Here is a 12,075-nt window from a genome sequence, read left to right on the forward strand (position 1 = left end):
GGCAGTGCACAGTTTAAAAGATACCGTCGGGCTGGGGAGCTCCGTGCAAAACAGTTGCTTAACATGTGCAAATCCTGGCTTCCTTTCCCAGCACTGCAGAAAAAAAAGACAGTATGTTTGAAATGGCTCCCAGACGATGAAAACATTTCCTGTCTGTACAGTCTTATAGTCATCTTGTTTAGGAAGTGTCCTCAGTCTGGTGTAGAGATACCTTAGTTTTTAAAAAAATCCCATAAGGGGGGCTGGGGATTTAGCTCAGCGTCAAAAGCACCTGCCTGGCAAGCGCAAGGTCGTGAGTTCGGTTCCCGGTACCGGAGAAAAACCAAAAAAATAAAAAAATAAATAAAAAAATCCCATAAGGGAGAAAGAATCTTGTTTTTTGTTGTTGTGCTGTTGATTTTTGTTTTTTTTTTTTTTTGCAGGGGGTTGGCAGTATGGGAATTTAACCCAGGACTTTCACAGTGAGCTATATTCCTAGCCCTTTTTAAAATTTTTTTTAATTTTGAGATAGGTTCTCCAGTTGTCCATGATGGGTTTGAGATCTTCCTGCCTCAGCCTCCCAAAGTACTAGAATTACAGGCATGTGCCACTACACCGGGCTGAAAAAGAGTCTTAATAAAGAAGATGATGTAAAAAGATATCTAGATTGGTTGCACAATAGTGTGAATGTACTTTACGGGACTGTGCATTAAAAGTGGTTGAGATGGTGAATTTCATGTTATGCGTATTTTACCATGATCTTAAAAAGTCGGTGTTAGGTGAAGTGGGTTTAGAAACAGTCTTTTGCCTTTGCATGAAGTTACAGAGATTTTGCAGGGGAAGGGGCAGGCGGTTGGGGCTGGGCAGGGCTGGGTGGTGGGTCTGGTACAGAGTGGGGAGGCCACATTCCACACATCCGGTGCCTGTCTGGCCGGTTAGCTAGCGTAGGTGGGACCCCAGGGGCCCCCTGAGGGTGGTGTGATAGAGGCCGGGCACTGGAAATGCACAGTCCTCCTTAGCACTTAGCATGTCTCTCTGTGTCCTGTTGTCCTCTCTGAACGTGACGTCTTCCTGGAGGACATCTGCCGTCAGTAGCGCTCCGACGTGCCCTGTAGCCATTCTTGGAAAGCTCCTGTCCCAGCAGACAGCCTGCGTTCTTCTCTGGGCGCCAGCCTTCCGCGCTAACACACGAGTGACCGGAGCCGTCTGTGCTGGTTACCTGCCTGGCCTTGATCCCCTCACGCCTCTGTATGGCTCCAGCTGGGCGGAGGACCCTGCCCTTCACACCCGTCCTTGCCTTTGTCTCAGCTCATTTTCTTGTAATACTGTAAGAAAGTGCGTCCAGGGAGGGATCGAATGTGTCCCCAGTGACACACACCAAGAAGAGCCTGGCCGGAAGGAGATGAACGTGAGACACCTCCGGACTGCGTGAAGTCTTCAGACCATAGCCAGTTTTCCTGCCTTTCATTTTTATGAATTGCTTCAATTTACGAAGTCAGTATTCTTGCCCATTTCCAAAGGAGGGTTGTTCTGTTTCGTTGTTTCGTAGTGGCCTGTTTTTTCTTTGTGCTGATTTCCAATGCTAACTTTGGCCTTGTTTCCATTAGGAGATGAAAGCATGGAAATTAAAAAGCAAATTACAGGGATGAGAAGATTACTGAATGACAGCACTGGGAGGATCTACCAGCGCGTTGGCAAAGAAGGGGAAAAATTAAAAGAAGAACCCCAGGACCTGGATCTGGTCTGGCCTCAGCGTTCAAACTCCTCTGCAGAGGCCCCTCAGAGCCTCCCCGCTTCCTCACGAGTGTGGAATGAGCCGCCACCCCAAAGCGGGCAGTTCTCAGGGCAGTATGGTACCCGTTCTAGAACCTTCCAGAGTCAGCCCCACGCTGCTGCAAGCTCCAACGGTATGTTCTCCTCAGACTTTCAGAAGGTCCTTGTGGGGAGTTATGCTGGCTTGCCTTGCTTCTAAATACTTGGTTTGTTCTTTGAGATCACTGCACTGGACTCTTGCTCAGTTGCTCACTTGCGCGGAGTTATTTCTGAAAACAGGGGAAACATGAAGGAAAGTGTGGGAGTATAGTAAACTCCTAGAACTGAGAATGAGGAGATGTGGAGGTTCTATGTCCTAAGTGAGGATTTCCCAGTGGAGGTTTCAGCCCCTGAAGAAGTTAAAACTATCATCTGCTGATACATAGCTGTCACAGGAGAGGTTAGGGCATAAACAGCTCCCCTTATCACTAAAAGAATCTGCCCCACTGCGTGTTGTATTACAAATACGTACAGTAGATCCTCTTGCTTACTCCTTCACTGACAGGGAGGTGATCGCAACGTACAGTCAGTGTTTAAACCTTCAAAAAATTGATTGCAGTGAAAGACACATTGTCATTGATCCCCTCAAGATACTGCCCCTTGCTTCAAACACACTTACCCCATTGTTCTGGCCACTTTCTGAAGCAGTTCTGGAACCCTCTTTCATGAGTGTCTGTATGAGGTATGATTAAAAGTATGGTGAATCTTGTAGCTGATTGGCACCAATGGAAAGGCAGGCCCATAAAATATCATATGTGTCCTCATCTATCTTATTCAATGAATCTGGCACTGTGTGACTTCCGGCTCTTCCCTAAAGTCAGAATGGTGAAAGGTAAGTGTTTTGAATCATTTCAGAACATTGAAGTAGCTATGACAGTGCAGCTAATGACACTCACAAAAGAAAATTTCCAGAGCTCTTCTGAAAATGGCAAGAATGATAGGATAAGTGTGTGGAAAATATGGGGGAATATTTTGAAGAGGATTAGTGGCAGTGTGTCTTTTACTGTAATACATTTTTTAATTTAAATATTCACAGTGTTTTTTGACTCTCTCGTGTCACCTCATCGTGAGAAAAGTAAGAGCGCTAGTTAGGGGAGGGCTGGTAACCTCACATCTTGCAGAACTCCCCTCTTTAATGCTCCCGTTCTAGCACTGAACCCGAGGACTGTGTTTCTAACTTGCCTCATTAGCACTGAAAAGTATTCTATTAAAATAAGATTTCCTTAAAGTCTCTAATTGCTAAGGGGGAAAAAATGACAGCCATTTTCAAAGCTTAAGGAAAAAACTATTGGTGCTTTTCTTGGTCGTATTAATTTTCTATCCAGCGACACTGAACATTGTTTTGTAAACTACCTACAGATGTGCAGATCTATAGTTTTTGCACAGTACAAGGGAAAAAAATAAGACATTTTGAGCTTCCTTGAAAAGTTAAAAGATTTTTTTCTGTCTGTTTTCATTTTATGATAGCCTTTAAGAAAAAGAAGTCTTGATTTGTTTTTTCTCTTTAAACACAACCAGTTCAGGGGCTGGAAAAACCTTCCCGACACACTGAGGAGACGGCAAGGACCCCAGACACAGCCGCGTCTCTCCTCCCCTGTGTCAGGTTCGCAGGCTGGCATCTTCCTGCCGAGATGGCTCTTTAAAGGCTCCTCCATAAAATAGTCCTTTCTCTTTAAAATTAGAAAGTGATTTATAATGAGCCAAGAAAGATCGGTTTGTCCTCCAGAAATGACAAGGACAGCACTTGGAGTAGTGCCGAGGGATATCCTCAAGCCCGCCTCACTCTCCTGCCATCAAAGTGATGGTCAGGAAAGTGAGATGCTTCGGGTGTGTGTGGATAATCTTTGGGTGACAAGTGTCCCGCTTTCCAGCACACGGCAAGGGCGGTGGATTTGACTTGGAGAGTGTTACTAATGTTAACACAGATTACACCATAAATTCTTCCCCCTCTGTTCAATATAGACCTTTTTGTGCTTACTGCTTGCATACGTTCAATAAAAACACATTACACAGTTGACCCTCGAATAACATGGATTTGAGTGGGGCAGGTCCACTTTGAGAAGTTTTGCTTGAGATTTATCACAGTTTAGGAAAACAGGTTCTCAGATGAACCTCATAACCAGAAATAGAGAGAAAATTGAGGAAAAAGTTATATATGTCGTGAATACACAAAATGTCTATAGGTAATAATGTTTTATCATGTACTGCCATAAACATACACAAATCTATTACAGTTTTTAAATGTATCAAAAGTTCCGCACACACATGTAGACTATGCATGATACCACTCTCAGCTGAGACAGGAGCAAATGCCAGGGCACAGCATGACACCGTCACCGCGGAAGGTGACTAGCTGTACAGACTGCACTAGTGGGAGCCATGCACCGCCATCTCGTGTTGCTGCTGCAGAGGATCGAAAGTTGTGCTTAGAGGTCCACCACCCAAACGGCTCAAAAGGAAAGAACAGCTGGGGTGGGGGGAAGGAGAAGAGAGAGAAAGAAGGAAGGGAAAAAAAATATATATGCACACACCAGATAGCTAAGATAATTGTACTACTAATTTCTATTGGTTTATTGAAAGAAACAGTTAATGCTTAACTGTTTGATCAATTTTGCATGCCTGTGTCTGGTAATCTGAACAACTACTTTGAAGATGACAATGTGCAGTATAACAACCATTACTAATTTCCTATCATCTTCTTTTGAAATTCTGTACGTTTTTTTCTTTTTTTTGGTACCGAGAATCGAACTCTGCGCTTGCCAGGCAGGCGCTTATGCCACTGAGCTGTATCCCGACCCACTGTACTGTTTTTTATTGGGTTTTTGTCTTTATTTTTTTATTCTCTTTAAAATAAAAAAAGAAGTTCTCCACCCAATGTGGTGTGCATGCCTGTAATCCCAGCAGTCTGGGAAGCTGAGGCAGGAGGATCTCAAATTCATACCAAGCCTGGTAATTTAGCGAGACCCTGTCTCACAAAATAAATGGGGTGGGGGGAGCAAGAGATGTGGCTCACTGCAAAAGCCCTGGATTTAATCCTCAACACCCGAAAAGAAAAAATAAGTGTAGTTCATTGTGGATTTTTTTTAATTTTAAAGAGAAAAAAATGTAACAAAATAACAATAATAAAGACAAAAAGAAAACAACACAAAAACTGTAAAAAACGATACAGAAATTCAGAACAAGATGATAGGAAATCTGTGAATTTTTGATGGCAAAGAGCTTTGATGCCCCTAACCTCCACATAGTTCCCATGGTTCAAGGCCTACCTCTATGTAACTGGGACTGTTGATATTTCCCCGGAATCATTTGCAGGTTTAAAGCTGTCACATCTAAGTGTGGTACAGCCTTGGATGTAAATAATTGTGCTAAAAGCATTTTGTAGTTGGTGATGGTGAACTTTTCTGCATTATCTGCACATAGTGCGTGTTACAGATGTACGTGACAGCCCGTGTACAGGAAGGCGTGTCATTGGGACAAAACTGTACAACTTACCTTGCCAACCTAACAGTGGTAGCTGTGTCTTTCACTGCTGCATTTTATGATGGTGAACGTTGGCCCTGGAGGGATCGGGCAGAGCCGCCAGAGCCCTTTCCCCTGTGCCTTTTGATCCCAGGGCAATATGGGGATATTTGTTTACGGGTAAGGCAAGCAGAACAGGATAATGTTACTCAAGAAAAATGCACCGAATTTACACAGCGATAGAGAGACTGTGGCGGTGGCAGTGGGAAGGTATGAGGCAGGAGCGGCAGAGATGCAGGAGGACCAGCTCCGTGAAGCCGGGGAAAGGCGCCCACCAACAAACACCCTCTGGCCCATTCAGGAGAGGAGCTCTACTCCTCCGCTGCTCCCTGCCTCTCCCGCCCTGCACAGCCGCCCTGAGGGAATTCCCTGCGTGTCCCTGCGTGTCCCTGTGGTCCCAGGTCTTCATTTATGAAATTATATGCCACCTATTCCAACTCTTTTTAATCGACTCTCAATTCTTAATATGAACAGTGATAATGATACGGAGACCAGTTGTTCTGAAAGTCTGGCATCAGAGTTAGAGGTGGCGGGGTGTTTTGTTTTGTGCACACCAGCACGAGTGTGTTCGTGGTGACTTCCTGGGGTGTTGTTACCTGAGATAACCAGTCCGACAGCAGGGAGGCCTGCGTGCGGTCTCCTGTGACACAGCCTGCACCTTGCCCCATAGAAGTCAGATAATCAGATAGAGCACACCCCGCAGTCCAGGCTGTGAGAATTATTGGCTGTGTTCTCCTCGGGCATAGGTTCACGCCAATTGCACACAGCTCAGAATCCTGCTAAGGTGCCGTCTTCCCTCCCCATCTATAATTTTTTTTTTCTTGGGTGCATGTCATTCTTTTCTCTCATGCTCAGGAGAACTTCCGGTGGCGAATTCGTCAGTTGGATCAAACTGCTGTACTTGTAACTGCCAGTCAACATTGCAGGCCATTCTCCAAGAGCTCAAGACCATGCGGAAACTAATGCAGCTCCAAGCAGGTACAAAGACCAGGCCTCTGCGAGGGGCCTTTGATTGTTACCACATATTTGGTATCTTCCGTTGGTATCTTCTTTGTGCCTTTGTTACGGAATCCTTCCCACCTTGCTGTCTTGCTGTGCCTTTTTGAGAATCCATTCTCTCGGCTTTTTCTGTGACGCTATGGGGTTTTTTTTCCTTAGCAAATCAAGAAAATTTGGATCGCCCCTAGTACTATTTGTGTCCTCATATACATGTAGTCAGTATGCTTCATACCATGCCCTCCCAGTACTTTGCAAAGGTCAGTTGGTCAAATCAGGGAGCAAGCGCTGTAGAAAAGCCCTTTGGGAAGCGTGAGTCTCACTGTGGACGATGTTCCTGGACGTTAGCACCGAGAAGTGCGGAGCCTCAGGTTCCACTTCCGGCTTTTCCTTCCTTCCCACAGCCAGAGAGGCTTCCAGACACCTTGTCTGTCTCTGGCGTTTCATGACTGCAGGCGTTTTCCCCCTGTAGCTGGGTGAGGTAAAGAACAGAAAGGTAAAGGATTCACATTGGGGGGTGGACACCCCATTTCTCCTGAGCATCTCGGTTTTGCCTGTCAATGGAGCTTTAAACCCAACTCACAGGATTCTTCCCAAATCAAAACGAGACGGCAAGCATAAATAACTCTGGAAGGTGTGACGCCAGCAGCAGCTGTCTCATTAGTGGTGTTGTCTGGAGGTCCAGGTCTTCCTTGAGCGGCTCATTTTCTCATCTCCACAATTAGGGGGAAAACAGGTATTTTTGACACAGGTACAAGAAATAATAAATCATCTTATTAAGTCCTTCCTCTTGTCGGGGGAACTGCTGCTTGGTGTTAGTTGGGGTGAGGCAGGAGAACAGACCGCATAGGCCCCTCAAGCCTGGCCTGCCTACCCTCTGATCATCTGGCATTCAGAAGTTGGTCGTGGTGCCACTGAGTGAGTTCTGGTAAAGTCCTGATGCCCTGATTTTGATATAAAAAGCTTAATACGTAGCTGTATCAGTCACTGAAGATCATATTAAAGTAAGGTGAGCTAAAGACTTGCTGAACAGCAACATGTTTGTAAGTACTAAGCTTGGTGTTATCCCAAGGCAAAAACCAACATTTTGCTCAGGTCAGTAAGCATTTGATTCACCTTATTTCACCACAATAGTCTGTTCTCCTCTTAGCCCGGCAAAGGTTAGCGTCTCTCAGAGAGGGGCCTCAGAAAGAAAGGTTGCTTTACTATGTACAGATTCTTTTCTCGGAGTGAGAATTTGTTGTATTTAAGAAAATATGCATGTGAAATTGTAATGATTTATTTTGTTATTTAAGCTCCTTACTACTGAAAAGGCAAACTACAAATTGCAACCATTTAAATCCTTGGCTGAAGCCTTTTTAGAATCTATTAAGTAAATGCCACTTTGTCACCATGTGTTCCTTTCTCAGCCTTTGCAGATTAGGAAAGTAAACGATTCCGGAGCGATGGATAGCATAAAGGATAAACCAAATAAATGACTCCTTTAATTTTCTTAAACCGAGAAGAACTTGTGTGGAGTAGATTTATCTCAGTCTCATTACTAGTAAGAACTTAGATTTGAATTATATTTTGAAAGGTTCACCTTTATCTGAGGGACAAGACAAGGAGTAGGGTCAAGCAGCAAGGTCTGGGTGCCAGAAACTTGAGCCGTGTCTAGATTTTCAAAAGGAAAAGCAACAGTCAGATACTCCCTGTGTTCTTTAAGTCGAAAACGTCCTTTTACCTGGGTATGGAGAAGTTAGAGCTGCTCTAGGTCGTTGCCTCCCTGGCCCGTTTGAGGCTGGAGACAGGACAGTCCTGGCCTGGAGGACACGTGGGTAGAACAAGAGCAGTTCTCAGCCTGGGTGCACGCAGTCGCTGAGGAGCTTAGCAGAGTGCTGCTGCCAGGCCGGCCCTGGATGTTCCCCTGCGCTTGCGGAGCTGGGGTTGAGGCACTGGAGTTGGCTGTTTAAAAAAAAACTAGTGATTCTCGTGTGCCACTAACGTCGAGCACCAGTGAGACTCACTACTGCATGAACGGTTGTTCGCACAAGTTGGTTTTTCAGGTACTTTGTGTCCAATACTTTTAAATTTCCTTCCTGCCTGGAGATGAAACTGTCAGGATCAAAGTGTAAATACTCTTTATTTTCAGACTGAAATAAGTCAAAGGATATGTCTTGTGTGCATGTGACTTTGAAGACCATTTGTTTTTCTTGGCTTGTATTTGTAGGTTCCTTTCTGTCAAAAAGCAAGCATATCCTGTGGTCATATGCATTTAGGAAACCTTATTAATACAAGGGAATTCAGTGCAAATTCAAGCCATACTTCCCTGCTTCGTGTTCCATTGGAAGCAGTGCTTCTCAGAGGGCGCGTGTGAGAACTGCGCTTAGCAGCTGGGATTCTTGAAGTGTGTGTCACTGTGCACGCTTAGTCCTTGTGCTGTGCTTTTCACTTTGGAACTCAGGCTGCTTCTAGACTTTACTACTCTGCTTGACTTTTCAGCTGTGTAAAACTAGTCTAGCGAAGCAGCCTGGTCTAACCCTTCTGGCACTGCGCCCTGGAGAGGGTGGGTGTGCAGAGGATCTGATGAGGAAGGCCCTGCGGGGCCCGCTTCAGTGACTAACAGGCATTCTGCACATGCCTGCTGGTCCCTATTACAGAACCCTTCCAAACCGTGTCTCTTTTATCAGTCTTCCTTGTAGGATTATCATTGTTTCATCTTTATCCACTTTGGTACCTGTAGATTGTTAGCAGCTGATCGGCTGACTCCAAATGACGGTTGGAGTGTTCCTGAAATGGGCTTACCAGAAAGTGTGGACAGCTGCACCTAAATTTGAGTTCCAGAGCTCTCATTTATTTACACGTGGCACGTGACCCATGAGGTTGTGGTGCAGCGCTCTTTCACGGCTCTTGCTCTTTTCCTTCCATTGAAGCCAGCGGTCGCATCACTCCAAGTGATCCGCTGCGGTAGGAGCAGGTTCCCCTGGGAGTATCTCTGCGCTGAGGGCTTTAAGGTGCCCCAGCGTGCGTCTGACACAGAGTAAGACTTGTTTTGATGTGCTTTATCCTTGAGGGAGCTTCACTTCAGTGTCACTTTGGAAATGACAGGGCTGGGCCCGGGGTAAGTTTTCCTCAGTTAGACACCAGTGCCTGTTCCATGTTTGTGTTTATTGTTCACAGTTGGAACTCAAAACAGACAACAACCCCCAATTTCCCTTATGTGCTCCCAGCGAACTGCTGTCTCTCGCAAGAGAAACAAAAAGAAAAAAGTGCCCCCAAAGCCGGCAGAACCTAGCACCGTGAAGCAGAAGGCTAACGCGGTAGAAGTGGAGAAGAAGTCAGCAGCAGGGGCCTCGGAGCAGCCCGCGGGCCAAGCCGCAGAGCACACGTCTGCAGCGCAGAGCCACGTCCTGGGATTTGGCATTGTTCTTGAATCGCCTTCCTCAGATGTAAGTCGAGATCTTCTGGCTGCTGACTCTACTTGGTGTAACACTTAGGAGTTTATAGTTTCAGTGCAGTTTTCCCTTCGCTAGTTCTGCCCAAAACAACTAGAAGAACTTGAAAAATACCTGTGTGGGAAAGAGAAAAAGAAGGCTAGTAATGATTTCATTGCCTCGAATATTCTTTCCCAAAACCCGTGTGCTTTCCATTTGTTTAAACATGGTTCCATTCTTTATCTCTGAAAGAGGGGCAGCAGCGGCGTAAATAGTTTGCTCACTAATTTCTTTAACATTTTTAATTTCAGGGTGGCAGTTTTCAATTTCCTTGGCATAGAAAACTAAAAGAACATAATTAAATCCTTTGTAGATGGGCATAAATGAACAGAAGCATACAGATAAGGTCATACCTTTCTGGAAACACAAACTAATAATAAAAAAAGAGCAGTGGTGCTAATTCTATTTTATAGATGCAAGCTACACTGCTAATTAGGTGGCAGAGCCATGCCATTTACTTGGTGTAATGATAGGTTAACGCTCGGCAAAGGTTTGCTATTTTAATATCATAGCTGGAACGCTGTTGCAGGCCCGGATGCTGGATTACATCTGAGATATCTGTCTGACTTGCTGTTTTATATTCATTGGACCATAAACGGATTTCTTTCATAATGTGCTCTACTTGCAGTTGTGTACTCTATTGCAATGTCTTTACCTAAATAGATTTACGTTTTGAACCTCGAGTTGTTGGCAGAGTTCTTAAAATAAACGAGAGTGAATGATCCATTATTATCAGATCTCTTAGGGTCTCAGAAGGCCCTGCCGAGAGCTCCCACAGGCCTGTAGGACAGGGATCTGGCCCTGCCTTTTAAATTTTAAGTAAAAAACACGTTGCTATTTAAAAACAAAGTGTCTCCTCCAGATTGTAGGAAGACAGTTTGATAGCATATATGCACATTGGGTCTGTAATGGAGGGAGGGAATAAAAATAATCATCTGTGATGTTTTTAGACTAGAAAATAATTTAAACTTCTATCCACTCCATTGTCTTAGAGGGGTATTTTTTAAATGTGTAACCACGTGCTGCAGCCATTAAAAATTCACCTAAACTAAAATTTTATTTAAAAAATCACTAATGCTAATAATGTTTTACCCTGAAGTAGTCTTCACATTTGATTATATCGTATGGGTATTGCAACGAAGGCCCTGATTCAATCCCCAGGAAGGTCATGTATTTGGAAACAGATGATTCTGTGAGGTATATTTGCTTCTGAGCACTTTTAATCATACTTTCATATTTTCCTTAAATTTTTTTCCTGTCATATTTCCCTTCATATTTGCTTTTCTGGTAGGCATTGGTATATTAGGATCAATAGATTAAGTTGTATGATTCATCTCCCAAATGGGTTGGTCTAATGCTAGTAACTGAACTTTCTCATTTTTTAAATTTTTAAGCCCCAGTTGCACTTTAGAAATAATTTGAAGGAGATCGATAAAGGCCTTACGTGGGTTCGTGAAATAGACTAGCATTTTAATTATCCTCACAATATCAATGTTATGGTTTTATTTACATATTAGATAAAACAACTTACCTCTTGTCCATGATTAGTTTAAGCGCGTTCAGAGCTGTCCATGAAAACGGAGGTGTGGATCGCCCGTGCAGAACAACGTGCTTCTAAGGAGAAGCGGACATCACAGTTCTCTGACCACACAGCAGGGACTCCTCCCGCTCTGGGTCACTGTCTCCTCACTGTCTCCTCCACAGTGTCTGTCTGGACATTGTGTTCACATCAGCCAACCCATTCACTTGATTTCTCCCTGCAGCTAGAACTGGAACTGAACCTAGAGAACATACCAGCGAGTCCCAGCTGTGGGTGCACAAGTGCTGTCTATGGCCCCTGCTCTTGGGCGGCCTGAGCTGGCCTGCCCAGGGCGCGGGGCGGAGGAGTGGGGATGACTTCACGGGAGAAGGGCCTGTCACTGCAAAGGCACCCAAACTTAGATGCCTTTCTGTTCTTTTGTTATTTCTAAGCCACGAGTCCAGAGGAGATAATGCCTCTAACCCTATGGGAGTTATCTTGGAGAACTGTGATGGGAATTGCATATGGGCCCTGAAAGCCCACAGTGCTGGAAGGGTCACGTCCAAAGTCGTAAGGTTGGGGGACTGCTCCGGTGTCCCTGGCACAGCTGTCCAGCTGGCTTGGTAAAACAGAATGGGGCCAGGAAGCGAAAATCCGGACAGTCCAGGCCTGGCCTCCAGCCTTGATCCTGGATGTGGCCAATAGGGAGCCACTGCAAGTTTGAGGTAGAGGGATAATCTTGCCCGCCTTTCAGAGTGGTGGCTGGAACTGCGTGGG

At 45.0% G+C, this 12,075-nt stretch overlaps 1 protein-coding gene across 1 annotated transcript in view; it reads left to right on the top strand.

Annotated features, from left to right (window-relative positions):
- Bend7 (BEN domain containing 7) overlaps nucleotides 1-12,075 on the top strand; it is a gene marked incomplete at its 5' end in the record, with an annotated part of 82,371 nt that overhangs the window by 21,157 nt on the left and 49,139 nt on the right. Inside the window, 3 exon segments of the mRNA XM_005387164.2 lie at nucleotides 1,587-1,886; nucleotides 6,166-6,288; nucleotides 9,466-9,734. Coding sequence (XP_005387221.2) covers nucleotides 1,587-1,886; nucleotides 6,166-6,288; nucleotides 9,466-9,734 — 692 coding nt within the window.

This window comes from Chinchilla lanigera, unplaced genomic scaffold (genome assembly GCF_000276665.1).
Source record: "Chinchilla lanigera isolate Chin_1 unplaced genomic scaffold, ChiLan1.0 scaffold00028, whole genome shotgun sequence".
NCBI classification, from domain to species: Eukaryota; Metazoa; Chordata; class Mammalia; order Rodentia; family Chinchillidae; genus Chinchilla; species Chinchilla lanigera.